At 43.8% G+C, this 19,919-nt stretch overlaps 1 protein-coding gene across 4 annotated transcripts in view; it reads left to right on the top strand.

Annotated features, from left to right (window-relative positions):
* The window catches only part of MAP2K5 (mitogen-activated protein kinase kinase 5), a 168,808-nt gene that overhangs the window by 125,809 nt on the left and 23,080 nt on the right, over positions 1-19,919 (top strand). For 3 of the 4 annotated variants that reach the window (XM_060694751.2, XM_060694752.2, XM_060694750.2), the window contains 2 exons: positions 11,673-11,734; positions 14,460-14,505. In XM_060694751.2, coding sequence (XP_060550734.2) covers positions 11,673-11,734; positions 14,460-14,505 — 108 coding nt within the window. Of the gene's footprint in view, positions 1-571; positions 806-11,672; positions 11,735-14,459; positions 14,506-19,919 lie in introns of those variants that run through there. The other variant, XM_087877928.1, reaches the window with a different exon arrangement.

The raw sequence follows: 19,919 nt of genomic DNA, 5'->3' as shown, positions 1-19,919 counted from the left end.
GTCCCCCACTCACACCTGTGAGTGGGTGATGGCGCCATTCCCAACACGCGTGTGAGGTCCTGGGTTGTGGTCCAGGACTCAGTCTTTTTCTGTGGAAGTACGTAAACGGGGAGCGTTCGAAGACTTCTCCAATGTCTGAGATCTCAGTGGGGAGGCCTCCGAACAAAAGCAAGCCCAGATGCTTTGAAGTGAGAACTTGGCTTTTGGGAATTGCCATTCTGGTCAGGATATTTGGGGAAAGGGTACAACAGAGCTGGAGAATGACGTGCCGGAGAAGGAAACTGGCAGGAGAGCTGCCTCAGACGCCTCACGACAAGAGCCTAGAATAGCTTTCGTGTAGAAAAAAAGGCCACCAAGAGGTTAGGAGAGGATGGCAACACTATAGTCCTCGACTTACGACCACAGTGCAGCCCAACATTTCTGTTCCTAATAAACAAGAGAGATGCTAAGTGGATTTTGTCCCATTTTACTGGCTTTCCTGCCACCGTTGTTAAGTGAATCACTGCACTTTGTTATGTTAGTAACACGGTTGTTAAGTGAATCTGACTTCCCCATTGACTTTGCTTGTCAGAAGGTCGCCAAATGGGATCACATGACCCCGAGACACCGCGACCGTCATAAATGACAGGAATAGCATCAGACAAGAAACAATGAAATGGTTGGAAACTAATGAAAGAGAGAAGCAAGCTGGAATTAAGAAGAAATTTCCTAACAGTGAGGACAATTAACCAGCGGAACCACTTTGCCACCAGAAATTGTGAGTGCTTCAACACTGGAGGTTTTTAAGAAGAGACTGGACAGTCATTTGTCTGAAACGGTATAGGCTCTCCTGCTTGAGCAGCGGGCTGGACTAGAAGACCTCCAAGGTCCCTTCTGGCTCCTGTTCTGTTCATATAATATAATGATGTGATATCATTATGATATGATATGATATGATATGATATAATTAATATAATAATATAATATAATATAATTAATATAATATAATAATATAGAGTCAGTTTCCAAGATCTGAATTTTAATCATGTGACCAGAGAGATGCTTCAATGATCATAAGTGTGAAAAACAGCCATAAGTCACTTTTTTCAATGTTGTTAACTTCAAACAGTCACTAAACAAACTCTTGTAAGTTGAGGACTACCTGTACTGTATGTAGATTCCTGCAGGACCTGAGGACCTTTTTCTCCTTCTCACAGGGCCAATACATGTCCCTAAGAAGGAGCCCCACTGGCAAGGCAACCATCCGATCAAGCCGTGATTCTCAACTTCGGCCTCTTTTTTTTTTTTTTTTTAATTTGATTTATATGCTGCCCTTCTCCGGAGACTCAGGGCGGCTTACAATGCGTTAAGCCTTCATACTTTTGTATATTTATACAAAGTCAGCTTATTGCCCCCACAATCTGGGTCCTCATTTTACCTACCTTAGAAAGGATGGAAGGCTGAGTCAACCTTGAGCCTGGTGAGATTTGAACTTGCAGGCAGCTGGAGTTAAATTACAATGCATTAGTCTGCTGAGCTATCCAGGCTCCTCTTGAAGATGGGCGGACTTCAATTCCCAGAATTCCCCAGCCAGCTTTGCTTAGTCTGGTTTACCTGATGGGGCTGTCCTATCGCCTCTTTCACGCCCCACAAACATCTTTTTTCATAGTTCCTGCTAGTGTTAAGTCCATACAGTTCTGTGACTTTACTTTGTACAAGTAGTCCTCAACTTACAACAGTTCATTTAGTGACCATTTGAACTTACGACAGCACTGGGAAAAAGTGTCTTATGACCATTTTTCACACTTACGACCATTGCAGCATCTCCCTGCTCACCTGATCAACATTCAGACAGTTGGCAGCTGATTCGAATTCATGACAGTTGCAATGTCCCAGGTCCTGTCCTTTTGCGACAAACAAAATCAATGGGGAACCAGATTGACTTTAGTAACAACCATGTTATTAATTTAACAACTGCATTGATTCACTTAACAACTGTGGCAAGAAAGGTTTTAAAATGGGGCAAAATTCATTTAATAAATGTCTCACTTAATAACGGAACTGTTTGGCTCAATTGTGGTCGTAAAGTCGAGGATTACTTGTCATCTTCATCCCCACATCCATTTTCCATTTGTTCAGTTGGGAGATTCGTCTTGTCTTCTTCGAATATGTTTCATATCCCACTCATACTTTCCCCTCCTGCAGTCGTTCGACTTCCATTCTTATTTCTTTTCTTTTCCCCTTTTCCCCCAAGATCCATTCTTGGCACTAAAAGTAGTTTGTATCCCATTCATAACTCTAATTATCCTTACATCTTTCACTAATACTCTCAGTCTTTCACCATAAACAGCTAAATCGTGCATACTATGCATTTGGATTTCCAATATATTCCTTTACCATGAGGGTCTATGAATTGACTTATGCTTAAATCACACATTTAACACAAATATTTCTCTAAGAGATAATCACCCGATCGCCCCATTATCACTTATTCTTGGGTCTCAGGGCGGCTCAATAGCTTTTCTCCCCTTCTGTTGTCTTACTTCCATCCATCCGTTCACGTGTCATGTAGCAAAATAACGTCTCCCACCTGGATTGCATTCTTTCAGAAATGTATTTCCTTCCAAGCATATCTGTGCTGTTCTCTGCATACTAGAATATCTAATTTAAAGACAACCTTGCAAGCTAAAATTCCGTTTCCTACATCTCGCCAAACGGGAGGTATTTGCACGATCTAGGCAATACGGACCAGTCGAAAGGAAATGGCTCTTCACACAGCATGATTAACCTGCAGGATTCATTACCATGAGAGATATTGACTACCAATAATTTGGATGGCTTTAAAAAAGGAATTGGGTGAATTCCTGGAAGACAGGTCTATCTAGGGCTGTTAATTTTGAACAATCATTGTTATCTGCAGGCCTCTAAATTACCAGTTGCAGGAGTTGTAGCTGGCATTAGCATTTGGAAGAAACTCAACAAATTGCTAAAGTAACTGGAATTAGAACTGAATGCTTCGTAGAAGGCTGCAGCACCTCTCAGAGGGATGAAAGTTATTGTTCTATGAGTAAGTCAGCTGTGTTCAAGAACACAACAAAAATAATACCGGCAGTCCTTGTTTAGCAACCACAATGGGGGCTACAATTCTGTCATTAAGTGAAGTGGTCATTAAGCAAAACAGCAACTGTGCTTATGATCTGACTTCAGCTTTCCTTTGCTTTACAGATCTGTGAAGGTTAGAAATTGAAGGACTGGTCCAAAGGTGCTTTTAAAAAGGCAAGTAGACTTCCTTGGTTTTTTTTCCTTGAAAATGTTTCGCTTATCATCCAAGAAGCTTGTCTGTGAACTGAAGAAGCTTCTTGGATGAGAAGCGAAATGTTTTCAAGGAAAAAACTAAGAAAGTCCAGCTGCCTTTTGTAAAAGCATATTTGGGACAACCATGATTTGGATGATTGAGAATCTCTAGACAACTGGTCACAAAGGGTTTTTTTGTCACTATCACGACTGCAAAACTGCAAATGGACAGTACGAGGCAGACTCTAAATAAAGATTACCTGTAGTCTTTTTGCACTTCTGAGAGTTTAGGATTATGGTACTTGAGGGTCTGCCACAAAGAAGAGGGTTTTGTTTTTTTGTTTTTTTGTCAAATTATTCTCCAACGCACCGGAGGGCAGGAGAAGAAACAATGGTTGGAAACTAGCCAAGGAGAGAAGCAACCTGGAATTAAGGAGAAACTTCCTAACATTGAGGACAATTAACCAGTGGAACAGCTTGTCTCCAGAAATTGTGGATGCTCAGTCACTGGAGGTTTTTAAGAAAAGACTAAACAACCACTTATCTGAAATAATATGGGTACTGCTGCTTGGGCAGGGGGCTGGACTAGAAGACCTCCAAGGTCCCTTCCAGCTCATTCATTCATTCATACTGTTTACCTCTCTAGATGACTTTCCCTCTTCTAAGGCTATTCCTCTTGGTCCTCTCTCTGTTTTGCTCATCTGCCCCCAGACCCATCTACATCTGCTTCTCTCCTGTTGAAGAGAGAGCAACCCTTCGGTGACCCGCCCAAAACGCTGGGCTCCACCTGGATTGGGTGGGATGAAGAATCACGCCGGTTACTTTATTGGTAGCATTTCTCTGTTCTGTTCTCTGCTGTTTCAGGGTCAAATTCCTCCTGGGAACAAAAGACATTTCATGGTGGGTTCATATTGTCACGAAATTCAGTTAAGAGGGTTTCGCCAAGTGGTTGTAAACAGACAGATCTGAAATGTAGCCCCTTAACTACCAACACCAAATGTGGGTAGCTCTTTGAGACTTTGTCGGCTGCTTTGAGTCTGGTAGCCCTGGCTTGTTTCTAAGGCCATCCATCTCTTTGGCAAAAACGCTTTCAAAAACTTCCAGAAATAGAAAAGAATGTGGAATGTGCACCCCACCATACATTTTCTTTTCTCTGGTATTAAATACATTTGTACTGAAGAGAGTCTAGTGTCAGAATGAATCTATCTATCATTACTTGTACCCTATTCCAAATGTTTTCTGCTGTTCCTTTTCATGGAGCCTGAAACTGTGACCTTACCTAGGTGCAAGATGCAAAGGCTAGATGGAAACTAGGTGAAACCACAGGTAGGAATAGCTGAATAGCTGAACCTTTAGACCAACCTGAGAACCAAACCTTCCCAAGAGGCCAAACTCATTTAAAGGTTCCTAAAAACTCAATCTTCCAAGTGTCAATGGAGATACCTAATTATATGCAGCAGAGTTTTATGAAAACGCAAGAAAGACGTCATGGGGTGAAAGAGAGCAATAAACAGGCTGAGCATTTTAACAGCATTTTAATCTGGCTCTTGTGGTAGAGTCAGGTTCTGGGAGGGGCTTCCAGGTCCAACCTTCCCTCTTTAAATAGATGAATGAAAAGAAGGGTCCAGGTTGCCAAGCTTTCTGTAGCAAAGAGCGATGCAATGACAGCTCCTTGGTTGTGTCAAAAGCAGTTGGCAGCCATCAATGCCGGGATGCATTTCTTAAAAGTTGGCAGGGACTTCTTAAAAAGAAGTCCAGAAATGGTGAACAAACCTTCTGAAAGAGACATCACTGCTCATGTTGCAATAAGACCCAAGGCCAAGGAAGTATGGAGTGTGTTCTAGGGTGCTCATAATTTCATCACTAGCAATAGCACCTAGATTTATGCACCACTTCATGGTGCTTTTACAGCCCTCTCTAAGCGGTTTACAGGGTCAGCCTCTGGCCCCCAACAATCTGGGCCCTCATTTCACTGGCTTCGGAAGGATGGAAAGCTGAGTCAACCTTGAGAATCGAACTGCTGGCGGTCAGCAGAATTAGCCTGTAGTACTGCATTCTAACCACTGCGCCACTGCGGCTCTTGTCGAATCAGTACTGAAATAGAAGTTAACCAGCATCAGTGTTCACGCACACAGACACATGAACACCCACCAACTAGAAGCCAAGACTCTACTTCAGATTTTCCCAGCCTACCCCAGAGTAGGACCTCGGGGCCGTTGTAACAGATCTAGCAGATGAATGAGCTGTGGTGGTGCAGTGGTTAGAGTGCAGTACTGCAGGCTACTTCTGCTGCCTTCAATTTGGCAGTTCAAATCTCACCAAGCTCAAGGTTGATTCAGCCTTCCCTCCTTCCAAGGTTGGTAAAATGAGGACCCAAATTGTTGGGGGCAAGAGGCTGACTCTGTAAACTGCTTAGAGAGGGCTGTAAAGCACTATAAAGCAGTATATAAGTCTAAGTGCTATTGCTATTGCTAATTGATCCTGAAAGGGCTCCAAAAGTGCAGCAATAGCAATAGCAATAGCAAAGCTGTATGAGGAACTTTGGGAGTTGAAGTCCACAAGTCTTAAAATTGCCAAGGCTGGAGACTCCTGGTTTAAAGCGGGGACTCCTGCTCTCTAAGCAGTTCACAGAGTCAGCATTTTGCCCCCAACAATCTGGTTCCTGAAGTACTATTGTGCAGTCTGACTTCTCTACAGCGAGATCTTTCTTGTGGCTAAATGGATATATGAAATGGATTCTGAGCAGCATTGTGTGAAAACTCTGACTTGGCCTACTTGTCTTCCGTAGAGCCTTGACCTCTTGCAAACCTCAATATTTATCTACTGCTAGAAACTGGAAATAGAATTTGAAGATCTCTTTTTAACAATTATTTTAACTTGGAGGAATGTGGGTGGGATGGAGCCCCTCAGTGCTACTATCTCTCTCTCCCTTTCCAACTGCTGTCCTCCTATTCCCCATTCTTATTCTGGGGTAGATCTCTTAAGATGATGGGTTGGTCCTGAATCTTCCAGGTTGTTTATTGGTAGTGTTTAATTAACATCTTGTTTCTCAGTATATTGTAGAAATAAACTGTGCAGGAAGAAAACATTGTGTGTGAAACATACATTGAATAGGTAATAGAGAATATAAATTCCTAGCATGATTTTAACCCTGCCTCTTCTGGAGCAGTTATAAACTGGGGAAATTATGGAGAACTTGCTGATCAAAGATATAAGGGAAGGGATCAAAGGATTCTAGGCAACGGCTCTTTGATCCCTGGGACTACCCCCATAAAGGCTGCCGGCTGCCTGCCACCTTTGAAAATCTGAAAATGGGGCAGCTCACGGGTGTCCTTCAGACAGCACAGGACAATGAGCAGCTTTGAAGCGATGAATCCAATCGCTTCTGGGCAACCTGCCCTCTTGGGGATGCTGAAGAACCCTCAGACAGTGCATCTCACATCAGCTTCTGCCCACCTGGTCCTCCTTGCCCTCTTTTCCTGGTCGTAGGAGGAGGAACTCATCAGCACAAAGACAGGAGGGTTGCACAGTTTTCTAGTACAGGTATACAGGTAGTCCCTGACTTACAACCATTTGTTTGGTGACTGATCAAAGTTACGACCACTCCTCACGCTTACAACCATCACAGCATTCCCACGGTTGCATAATCAAAATTCAGGCGCATCGCGACCAGCCATGTATTTATGATGGTTGTGGCATCCCAGGGTTGTGTGATTGCTCCCAGCTGGCTTCTGACAAGCAATGGAGTCAATGGGGAAGACGGGTTCACATAGCGACCATGTGGTTCGTTTAATAATGGCAGTGATTCACTTAACATCCACGGCAACTCCTTTGGGAGTAGGGCAGTATATAAATTTAATAAAATATAAATATAATATAAAAAGGTTCATAAAAGCGGTGGCTCATTCAACAACAGCCCTGCAGAACAATGGAAATTCTGGTTTCAGTTGTTGTAAGTCAAGGACTACCTATACATATGGACGTGTGATAACACTTGGCTATTTTTAAACTTTTTTTAAAAAAAACCTTTGTATTCCTGAGCTTACACAGATCTCTCCTCCTTGAAATGGAGAGTTGAGGGTATGAATTTGAAACAAAACCTTCGGGTCTTGGACCCCAGGGACTAATCATCTTTCTTGTCCCCAAATCGGAAGGGCCCCCGCTCTGTTAATTTGCATCACCACCCGGTCTCTTCCTTTAGAGACTCGGTAAAGGCACCTCTCTTTTCTCAGGCTTTTAATAGTTAATTATTTTATTATTCATGTTTTAATTTACTTGTTTTATCGTTGGGTACGTGGCGTGTGAGTGTGTGTGGAGGGCTCTGCTGATTTAAATTGCAACTTGCCTAGAATGTTCATTTCGAGCCAGAACCAAACACGATAATTCTACGGATGTATAGATCAAGTAAATCATACATAATCAAGTAAATAATTAAAATCTGGAGGCCTTGTTTAATCGGCTACATGTCTGTGTGATCAAAAGCATTAAGGAAAAGGATCAAAGGTGCCTGAGGAATGTCTCTGGCCAAACTTCCTGTGTGTGTCAAAGCCCGGCAAGCCCAAAACCAGCCTCTTCCGTCCACTTGGGTCACGTGGCTCCACCCATAGCCGGAGGGCTGTCACATCCACAAATTAAATATTAGGGAGGGAGTTTAAAGTTCAACCTCTTCTTTTTCTCTTCCCCCCCACCCCTCAGATTTTCTGCTCCGTGCTTTGCTTGTTCTGCTTGAGTGCCTTGCTGACGAGGTCTAATAGCAAAATGCCACACCGGGCTCTGGCTGGAGTTTCCCACCTATTAAACATTCTGAACTTGTCCTTTCGCTCAGAGATTGTGCATAATTAATAATTAAACAGCTTCTGTTGTAATGGGTTGACCTCCTTGAACTGTTCATTATTCACAAGGTAGAGGCAATCACTCAAAGCACTCCCACCGCCATCAATGCCACCCCGGATGGCGCGTCTCCGCGCTTGTCCTGCCAGTGTTCAGAAGAGTCAGAGGGTTGCGCTGTGCGAGAACCGAGGTTGCCTCCATCATTGGCTCCTCGGGAGGCCTGTGTGGACCTTGGATGGAGACTAGTGTTAGGAGAACCTGCCGTGGGGCTGATTTGGATCCTCACTCCTAATTTGTACATCCCCCAAAAGGTGTTGGAAATTTCTTGTTCAGATCTTGCTGGAGCCCAAAATTTCTGCTTGGCCTTCAGCCTTGTTTCCCCTCAGGAGGGTTTCTGAGGAGATGAAGAAGGGAGGAGACAGAGAGACCAGCCTGGCCCAGGATTCTTCAACGAGAGCAGTCAGGAGTTTCTGGGCTCAGTTTGGAGTCTTGAGAACTGATGAGGAATCTCTCACAAAATGGCTACCATGCGGGGAGAGATGTGGCCATTTGAAAGTGGATACTGTTGGTCCACGAATAATGGTGCACCTGTCCACGAAAACAAGACCCACATGCATGTAGGAAAAATGCCTCAACCTTCTGCATAGCTCAGGCGATGAAAGTGTTCAGTTCAGAGGTCTGGTTGGAAAAACGAGTCTACAAGCATCTTATGGGGAAGGAGATCCTAACGAGAAAATGTCTGGAGCTCAGAATTAGCAATAGCAATAGCACTTAGAGTCATATACTGCGTTACAGCCCTCTCTAAAGGCTCTTGCCCCCAACCATCTGGGTCCTCATTTTACTGACCTCGGAAGGATGGAAGGCTGAGTCAACCTTAAGCCTGGTGAGATTCGATCTGCCAAACTGCTGGCAGCCGGTGATCAGCAGAAGTAGCCTGCAGGACTGCACTCTAACCACTGTGCCACCACGGCTCTTAAATCGTGGGGTCCTTGGTGCTCTCTGAGCTTAATTGTTTGCTTGCAGATGTTTCATCACCCGACTGGGTACAAATAGTCCTCAACTTACGATCATAATTGGGACCGGAATCCCATCACTAAGCAATGCGGTCAAGTGAGTCATGTGACCCAGGACTGATTTTGCCACCCTTTTAATCAGTGTTGAAGGCAATCTGACTTAATGCATTTGCTTGTCAGAAGCCAAGTGGAATCACATGACCCCAGGATGCTGCAACCATCATAAATGCATACTGGTTGCCAACCCCCAAGTCACGTGACCACAGGGATATTGTGATCATCCTAAGTATGAGGACTTGTCGCAAGTCGCTTTTTTCAGCACTGTCATAAATTTGAACATTCGCTACATGAATGGTCATAAGTTGAGGACTACTTGTAACATCAGTGTCGAGAGGAGGAGGAGGGTGCTGATGACTTTACTAGTCGGGTCATGAAGTGTCTGCAAGCAAACAACCAATTGAAGGGGCACCAAGGACTCCATGGGGGGAGGCCTTGCCTGGCCTAAGGGGGCAAAGAGATTTCCTAAATGTGGGACCAGTGATTGTCCCCAGATCTTCACTTCCAAATTCCACAGGGGACTCACATCTGTAAACCCCTCAAATATGCCATATTAGCAAGCCTACCTGTTAGGTCTGTTGGAAAGAATATTGTGGAAGGCGACAGTCTCCAACCTTGGCAACTTTAAAACTTGTGAACTTCAACTCCCATCCCTGATGTTGCCAAGGTCGGAGGCCCTGGATGGACGGCAAACACCCACAAGCGGCCCTGAAAGTTCCCTTCACGTAATATAGAGGTGGGGAACTATGGCCCCTTTATGACTTGCGGACTTCAGCTCCCAGAATTCCTGAGCCAGCATAGCTTGTAGGCGTTTGCCTTCCACCATAGCTGGCTGAGGAATTCTGGGAGTTGAAGTCCACAAGTCATAAAAGGACCATTGTTCCCCATCCCTGATGTAATGGAAGCCCCAACCAAACAGCCTCCGAGGGCCTTCAGTTAAGACGAGGCCTTTTTTGAGCTTTTCTCTATTTGCCCAGCCTTGTGCAATCCACAAAATGTGTGTCAAAGGCAATGCTCCGAATCTTGTCGCCTTGTACTCTTCAGTTACTTTTGATTTAATTGTGTTTTGCTGCAATTTCTGTTTGTTTGAATTGGAGACAAAGCCTTAATAAGAGTTCTAGTTAATTTTCTATCTTGTAATTACCACTCTCATTTTTCTGATAATTGGGCCGTCGCAATTATATGTATATTTACTAATCACTTCAGCAGCTCGGTGGTTGCTTCTTGCCGCCGCCATTGAGAATGACATGCACACACATGTGTTGGCGGAGGAGCTTTGAGCCTCCTCCTCCTCTCTCCTTTTTAAACTCCCCCCACCCATTCTCCCCATCGCATCCAAGCCATTTCCCTCGCAACCCTCCCTAATGAACCCCTCACATGCATTTGACACAGTTGTGTGCGAGAGAAATTGTTTGGCTCCCGCCAAATGTTACACGCTCTGAGTTTCTTGCCTGCAGCATTAGAAGGTTGTATGTGATGATAGATGGCTCTCGCAAACGGCCAAAAGAGGCAAAGCACGGCGAGATTAAAATAAGTCATTCCTTTGTTAATTTAAATAGGTGCATGCATCATACTTTGCAGAGCACTCGGGGACAGAGCCGGGTAAGGTGGCGGGGGAAACGGTAGCAAAAGCTGCCGAAAGATATTTTTAATAGCAAATGAGAATAGATGAGAAGCAAAGTCATTTGCAGCTGATTCCTGTTGGATGTGGCTCTCTTGTTCCAACTGTAGGACTAATGAGATGACTGTTAAAGTCCTCCACAGTGCCATTTCATTACATCCTGAGCTGTTAGACTATAAACACTGGCAAGTCTCTCTGTCATTCTGGGGCGGGAGGGGGGCACCGCCGAGCCTCCCCATGTGTGCATCTCCCTTTCACAGAGACCGAGCTCTTCCCCTTGAAATAACACAGGGACCCCCCCTCCCCCTCGTTGATGGAATATATCTGTGGCTTCTCTTTTTGTTGGGCGGTTGGTTAATTAGCTCAGCTCTCTCTCTCTCTCTCTTTTTTTTTTTTTAGTTCTTTATACACTCCTGGCTTCTTCTGCTTAAATCTAACAAGATTTGGGATTGCTAAGTGTAAATAAATAGCAACTATGATGGAGGAAGCGAAGGTCAACACAAGAATAATTTCCCAGCTCTTTGTTAATTACAAGACCATTTGGGTGTTACTTAAATAATCATTAATTTCTCATTTACACTTTCGCTACCTTCTTGCCTGCCCCGTGGCTATCATTGTCCGTTTCCGACTTCCCTCTTGGTTGGATTTCTACGTGTGTTTTCCCCACTGTGTAACGCTCATTACTTTTAAATGCAGGGCTTCCTTTTATTTGATTCCGTTTTTTAAAAACGTCTTCATTTGTTTGCCGTCAGAGAACGATGGCGCAATTTGACGATTTGGACTCACGCTTCTCTCTTCCTTTTTCTTCCCTCCCTCCCTCCCTCCCTCCCTCCCTCCCCTGCCCTCTCCCCATTCCCGTGGCCAAAACTGGCTTGTAGGAATCTCCTGTCCTTCCGGTTGGGGAGTTCTCGGAGCCGTTTGTACACTTCATCACTCAATGGTAAGCTTCGTTTGCAAATGTGCCGTGCCCTCGATGTAAATGATACATGCCATTAACTCCCTGTATCACAGGACCTTATGGCTTCCTCTGAATCCTTCCAGGGCTCCAGGGACCTGGCAGGGCTGGGCCAGCTGGGCCAGCAAAGCTGAGCAAACTGTTTAAATTATGTAAACGTTATTTACACAAAGGGTCATAAAAGTACTTCGGAGGGGGACTTTTTTGCCCCCACCCATAAACAACTGGGAATCTGGGTGCATTCTCGGAGAACCGGTTCTGTGCGTTTCTACAGGCACACAGGCATGTGTTCAAAATCCCTTGGATGAAGATGATAGATCATTGTATTTACCCATCTATCATTCAAGCATTTCTCTTCTTGCTTAGAAGAATAAGCTCCGCTTTTGAAGGGGATCCAAACTGCAGCCTCGATTAATTTGTGGGCTTTTTATTTGGAAGAAATTTTACGGGGTCTGTTTTTGGGAGGCTTTCTGATGAGGGTGCATTATTTAAACCACACTGTGGGGCATGTTTTCATTCCTCCAGACGGACTGGCTAATGGTCAGCCAGGAAGGCTCCTTAAATTAAAAAGCACCATTAAAAGGAAGCGGGTGTAGTTTAAAGTCAGAATCTCCTGAGCACCAAAAGGTTAACTTACCATAGCAAAAATACGTTCAGTGCCTCTTTTATGTGGAAAGCTGATAAACAAGTATTTGAAGGCTAAAAGAACAAGCAACTTATGGCCTAAACATGGTGGATGAGAGCTAGAATTACCCTTTTTTCTTCTCAAACAAAACAGCATAATTTAGTAGAGGAATGGAAAACAACAAAATCCACACACCAAGCCCTGCACTTACTAAAATGTAATAAGGGCAACCCTGTGTTATACGGAGAAAGACAGCAGTCATACCAGTAAAGTTGCATCACTTTAAAAAACTGAAGGTCTATTCTCTTTTGTGGAAGGGATGGGAGAGAGAAGCATTCAAAGCTATGCCTGAAACCAATAAAAGAAAATTACCCTCAGCACCACACAGAATTGGGCCAGCCGTTTGCAGTACTAATAGGAATATCCCTGTTGAAAAATACTGATGCTGAACAATCAAAATGGATGAAAAAAAACCCTACACACACACACACACACACTTTCCTTTGTTCTAATTTTCCTTTCCTTTACAAGTAAAGTTTTTGACTGATGTCAATAGAATTAACTTTGAATGAGGTAACCAAGTGGGAGAAGCATTGGAATAATTGCTGATGACGGAAGCCTCTCCTGGAATATTCCAAAGGGAGGTGTTTTTTAAAAAAAAAACAGAGAGAGAGAGAAGGAATTAACAGTGCGACTATTGTTAATTGAAATAATAAATACAAGGCTTATGTTTATTATAAGGCCGATCCACTTTGGGGTAGATTAGATTTCTGTAGTAAAGCTGGAACCATGGGTGATCTGTCTTGCTGTACCTTTCCACTTCTACCCAGAGATTAATCAGAAAGCATATTGTTTTTATATTTTTTAATTGAGGCAGGAGGAGGGCTAACCTCCACAGATACGTCCACAGATGTCAGGTGGAGGCATAAATGATAGCACATAATAGCCTCCTTCTCCCATAAGACCCAGCTACTTCGGAATGTCAGATTAAGCGTGTTGCCAAGGTGGCTTAGAACAGCTTGCAAAGAATGCAGCCCTCGGTTGGCTTTGCCGACAAGGGAAGGGACGAGGTGCTGCAGATGGGATTGGAAAGGGAACGGGGACGATGGCAGAGTGCAGCCTGGCCGGTTGTACAGGAGGAATTCCGGGAGCTTCACATAATTCTATGGAGATTCTCAGCCATCCATGTTTGTCCCAAAGGTGCTTTTTCAAGAGGCAGCTGGGCTGCCTTTGTTTTTCCTTGAATTTCTGGCTGAAGAACTGAAGAAGCTTCTTGGATGAGAAGCAAAACGTCTTCAAGGAAAAACAAAGACAGTCCAGTTGCCTTTTGAAAAAGCACTTTTGGGACCCCACATAATTTCCAATCTAGTAGCCTCGCCTTTCAAAAATGGAACTGTACTTTGGGAATTGAGAGGTCCGAACCAAAAAAATCCAGATTCCTTCCAGCTTCTTTCTCTCCTGTCCTCTGTCTGCATGGGGAGAAGAAATAGGCCAGTTCTAGGATTGCTGACTTCACCATTGCAAATCATTCGAAAGCTCAAACTAATAAGGCCCTGTGATGAGATTCCCAAAGGGATTTTTCAAAAAAAAAAAAAGAAAAGAAAGAAAAACCCACAAGAACACCAAAGTTGCAGCCGAAAAAGCTGAAAGTTTGTAGGCCTTTGACAAGCTGGATCAGAGAATAAAGAGTAAACTCAGTGGCAGAAGTGAACACATTTCCTTTTTGGCTACTCTTTGGAGGGATTGTTTTTATGAGCTTTTGTTGAGTCACCTTGGATGATCGGGGTTTGCCCCAGGCCTGCTTCCCCAGTTTTTCTTAAGTCCCTGACATGTTCTCAATCAGCATCTAAAATGTGTTACAGCAAATTGAGAAAGAAGATAGCTTGTTCCTTCTTAGCTCATTGAAGCATAAAATATTTTGTTTTCTTTAAAAGACACCATTTGGGGCATGTTTTAAAGCAATCTTTCAACATTCCCCCTTGGTTAATACAATTTGGTTTATGACCGTTGCTCAAGCATCATGAGATATTTAAAAATCTTCTTGGGACATTTCCTAACTTTTTTTTTTTCTCTCCGTGTTGTCAGTATGAGGAAGCAACCAAAAGAACGACCAGCCCCTGAAGAATTAATGGTGAGTCGGTCTGGCTCTACAGCCTCCAAGACATAAACCTCAAAAGTTATATTGATTTATGATACATCCAAGTTTGTTTATTGTCTTTTCCCCATAAGTTAACTAATATCAAATCTAAACTTTGCTTCCAGCACTGGCATCCAGCAGACACTACTGAGATCTCATGATTTCATTAGCATTGTTAATCGTCTTCGGTAAAATTTAAGGGTGGGATCAGACATGCATTAGCAAAACCTTCTTGGAACGTTCTGGCTTTTGGGTCAAAAGAGACTTTCTATCAAGGAGATTATTCAGAGTCCTTCCTTAATTTGGTGAATTATGTTTTTTTTTTTAAAAATCCAGATTTTGTGTATGTGTGTGTGTATCAACATTAGCATTTGTGATATCCAGTACTCTATACCGGGGGTCTCCAACCTTGGCAACTTGAAGACTTGTGGACTTCAACTCCTAGAATTCTAGAAGTTGAAGTCCACAAGTCTTCAAGTTACCAAGGTTGGAGACCCTTGCTCTATACAGTATTTTTATTGTGAAATGGGTGGGTGGGAGAGCCAGACTTCACCTTGCTAAGATTTCTAAAGAAAGACTGTAATTTCCCCAAGTTTTCTTTGCTTCTCTTTGTTAGTAGCAACATGAAAGATGAACAGGTTTATTTCTCCTGCTTTCTTTAGAATGAGTATTTATTCATTTATTTATTTATTTTTTATGGTTATTCAATTTCTATAACACCCAACTTCCAATGACTCTGGGCAGCTCATGAAAAAACATTTTTTAAAAGGATACAATCAAAAACAAAAAATAAGGAATAAAGGCACCTAAAGATCCTAAAAACCTCAATACTCACTTTGTTGGGTACATCATTTATTTGGGTGAGAGGTTTGGGGTACTTTTTATATATCAGAGGAAAACGGAGGAAGGCAGATGCCAAGTTCCCATCAAAGTGAAAGGAGGATGGCCACGATCCGTAAAAATCACGCAACTCATGCTTTGGGCTTGTCGTCTTCAAACAACAGGACCCGTGTTCATATGCCTCACTCACTGCTAAGGGTATGTGTGGAACTGCTTTGGGATCTGTGCTGGGCACAGTAGTGATTGGGAAAGGAAACTGTTGTTGAAGATTTCACTGAATTGATTCCAGTATCGCAGGTGCTGCTTTCTCGGTTCTTTCTTCACGTTAGTGAGACATTTGACCTTGAATCTATTTTTGAAAGCCAGTAATTTCTGTTGATGTTGAAAGAGCATTTAAACAACTCTTGATATACCTAAACGATGTGGGACTTGGTATTTTTCTCCACACCACCCGTTCTATTTCTGAATGCGGTTAGTTGAAGCTGCCTTAATTTGCCTCTTTTTCTTTTCTTTCTTTCTTTTTTTTTTTATTAACTTGAGATGGTTGGAAGGTTCCTGCACTTAGTCACATCCGAGAGAACTTGGAACAGGTTCTAGAGATGGAGATGCATTTACCTTACACAATGTTATTATTCTATGCCTGGGTGGCTTGACTATTAAACCAACAGAATGGGGTTTCATAAAATCCGTAGCTCTTTGTAAATGCATGCTTTCTGTGATGCAATAGGCCCGGCACTTATAAATAAAACATCTGCAGATCGCACTTCACAACCCTCAGTATATATCGGTGTGTGTGTTCAGAAGCTATAACGCCACTCCAGGGTGTAAAGCCATAAAGACGGAGGCCAAGGGGTGAGTGCCGATAGGAACAGAGACGCAGAGTTATATATCTTTCCAACTACCTGCCCTGAAGTGCTCGGTTCAACTCATAAGGCAGTATCTTTCCCCCTTTAATAATTAAAAAAAAGCATGACAGCTTCAAAAAAGAGAGTTGGGCTTCTTTTAAGATTTAGTACTTTCTCTCAGGTTGCTTTTTCTCCTTTGAAAGCGGCCTTCTAAAGCAGCTGCTTAGCCAGCGAGGTTGGCCCTTCGGTACTGACGAGATCTCCTGCCCATGGAGGGAAGCCTGGTTGAGGTCTTCTTCGCTTATGGATCTGTGAGTGATCTTGCTTGGCCACACCTGCCGTTGGCTTCCTTCTAGGGTGGACTGAGGGTGGTAGGTTGATTTTCCAGATTCATCCCGATTTGGTTCTGGTTTTTGCTTACACTGCAGAATTGCAGATGGAGGGAGCTGGCTACCCTGTTCTGGTGAATGACTTCACAACAGTGATTTTAGGCCCCACCAGTTATATTGGAAGGACATTTTTTTAATGGCCAAAATCTCCTGAGATGGTGGCATTCTCACCTACAGTTTCATGAAGACTTGAAAGATTTCAGACAGATTTTCTTTTTAATCAGGGAAGGGGGAAGGAGCTGAAAAGATGGCTACTTACACAGCAGCCGTTATTCTTCTAGTCTTTCTTGGTTTCCTCAGGTGAGGAAGCCAAGAATCTGCTGAGGTGTTCAAGTAGCATTTTCATCTTAACCATACAGAACAGAATAGAATAGATTATGGGATGGGATGGGATGGGATAGGATAGGACAGGACAGGACAGGACAGGACAGGACAGGACAGGACAGGACAGAATAGAATGGAATTTTTATTGGCCAAGTGTGATTGGACACACAAGGAATTTGTCTTGGTGCATAAGCTCTCAGTGTATATAAAATAAAAGATATGTGGAACTGCACCAATTTCTCTGTACTGTTTCAAATGTCATCCTGGTGGTGGATTTCTGAAAATCTTTTAGCAAGACAACATGAGGCATTGGCCATCTTTTGGACAGACATGCTGAGTTTTGCCAAGGGGACAGCGAGAGAGAAATGGTTGGGCATAGACCAGTTGGAGCAGAGACCGAAAATTAAGCTACCACAGGTAGCTCTTGACTTAACAATCACAATTGGGACCAGAATTTCGGTCACTAAGGGATTTGGTCATTAAGCAAGTCATGTAACCAGACCTGATTTTTGCTGTGGTCATTAAGTGAATCCAGCATCCCCAATTGACTTTACTTCTCTGGAAAGATCCCAAATTATGAGCACATGACCACAAGACTCTGTAGCCATCATAAATGCAAGCTGGTTGCCAAATGCTTGAATTGCAGTCGCATGACCAGGGGGCTGCTGCAACAGTCGTGTGAAGATGCAGCAAAAGTCACTTTTTCTGAGACTGTCGTAACTTTGAACCCCCGTTAAATGGTTGCAAATCGAGGAAGTTCCTGGACAAGTCCAGCTCTCTAACTCATTCCTTAGCTATAGAATGAGAAGAAAGCTACAGGCTCTTCTGGCTGCATGGTTACTTTAGAATACTGTCAAACTCCCAACCCCCTGGCCGGATGCGTCACACGCTGGCCACACCCACACCCGGTTTAGCAAAGTGGGGGGGAAAGTCCCGATACATCACCTGATGCCGCCATGACAACATAAGTTTGATACCTCTGCCATACATCATTTAATAAACCATGGCAGCAAAGTGAATACAGTGATACCTTGGTACTCGACATTAATTGGTTATGGGGAGTTACAAAATACGAATGCCAAACCATGTCACCCTTTGTTTTGGCTGGAAAAAACTTTCTGTCTGTCCTTTTCCCTATGTCATCCACCTTCCCAGCATGGCCGGCTTCCTGTCTGCCCTCTGCGGCCGTCCCCCTCGTCCTCTTGCAGTGCACTGAATATCAAAGAAACTACGAGTACCGGGGCAACATTTTTGCATCAAAATGCATCCAGTACCAAATTCGACGAGTTTTGAAGCCATTGAATACGGAGGTACCACTGTATTGCAGCTTTTCACGCCTCTGTTAGCTAAATCAGGACACATGACTCCAAAATCCAGTTTTGACTGTTATTTATCATCATCTTTTCCAACATCTGTGTGGAATGCTGTCCACCAGGTCTGGGCCTCGGTGTAGCAAGACATACACTTGCACAGGTCCACTGAGGAGGCCTTCCACGGGAGAAAAGGATTTGCTTTCTCTGAGAGTGTTGATCCTCAGAGAGAACCTTTCAACAACTTGAATGCAAGGCCCCTCAAAGACTACTCCAAGTGGTGCTCTGTCCCCCTTTTGACTGGAGAGCTGCCTCTGACGTGTGCCTACCAATGTTGTTTCCGTATGTTGATGACGTTGTCACAGCAGTAGCTGAAGCGAGCTTTGAATCGGGGTGCATCGCTTCCTTCCTTAGATCCCTCCTTTGCAATACCTTACGGCGCCATTTCACCTGGCTGCAATGCTTACATCCTTCATAAACTACCGATCGATCCAAGAGAGAGCCCGTTCCTGCCTGCTTACAAAGGGTTGATTTGAAGAGGCAGGAAAAAGATGTCTGTTTATCTGTTGGTCGGAGGGACGCAGCCCTGTACGAGGGGGACGCACGAGAGAGGGATGCACGTGGGACGCCAGGTCATGCGGCGATGCGCTCGGCTTTGGCCACCGTTGATTTTGGCCTCAGTGGCACCATTTTCCCGAAGCTTTCAGTTCCTAAGCTCTATTTAATGGAATCTATGCATAGTAAGTAACCAGGTCAGAGAGAGACAGCCTTCCCCGTTTGAGATCAATCGCTGGCTAATACTTTATCTAGGTCACTTTATTATCTCGTGGCGATGCCGTTCCCATCCACCGCCTCCTTTCGTAAGACACACTTCAGCTGTGGGGAAAGTGTGTTAGCGCATACATATTAAAAACATATACCCATTCTATCTGTATGTAAATGCACAAGGCACAGCTGGATATTGCCAAGGAGTTTGATTTACTAATGGTTATTATCTGTTCTCGCTGTTCAGTGGCAGGGAGAGTTCCAGCAAGCATCCGAACATGGAAATTGTCTCCCAGTAGTGCTAGCCTGCTTTTGAGAATTGTTTAGAAAGGCGGCCCGGCTTGTGGGGCTTTAGCACGACCGCGTTTCTGAAGGGGCTCCGGCAGCCCCTTGCCCAGTCCTCCTTGTGAAGCGTGTCCTCTTCCCCGAAAGCAGAGAACGTCCTGGGCGGCTCCTGAAAGCCACCCCTCCGCTGGACTGCCCTCCGCCCTAGAACAGAAGGCACTTTGCAGAAAACTGTACCCCCACCCCAGGGAAGCTGGGGGCACTTCGACTTTGTTTATTGGAGCCCCCCCAAAGGAAATAATGGCCTTGGACCACACTATGTGGATGCTGAGGTTTCTTAACGTCACCCCTCTGCTTCTAGCTGGCTCTTTGGGGAAGGGGGATAAAGAGTCTGTCTGTCTGTCTTTCTAATCAATCTTCTATCATTTATCTATCTATATCATCTATCTTCTGCCTATCCCTCTATTATCTATCATCTATCTCTAGCTAACTATATTCTAGCAATCATCTATCTATCTATCTATCTATCTATCTATCTATCTATCTATCTATCTATCTATCATGTATCTATCATCTATTGAATTTCTATGCCACCCATTTCACCAATACAGCCATTCTGGATAGTTTACAATATAATAAAAGAGTTCAAA

The sequence above is a fragment of the Pantherophis guttatus genome, chromosome 13 (genome assembly GCF_059756535.1).
Source record: "Pantherophis guttatus breed Tessera chromosome 13, ASM5975653v1, whole genome shotgun sequence".
NCBI classification, from domain to species: Eukaryota; Metazoa; Chordata; class Lepidosauria; order Squamata; family Colubridae; genus Pantherophis; species Pantherophis guttatus.
The sequence above is the reverse complement of the archived record's forward strand: the minus strand, read 5'-3'. Positions and strand labels throughout refer to the sequence as shown.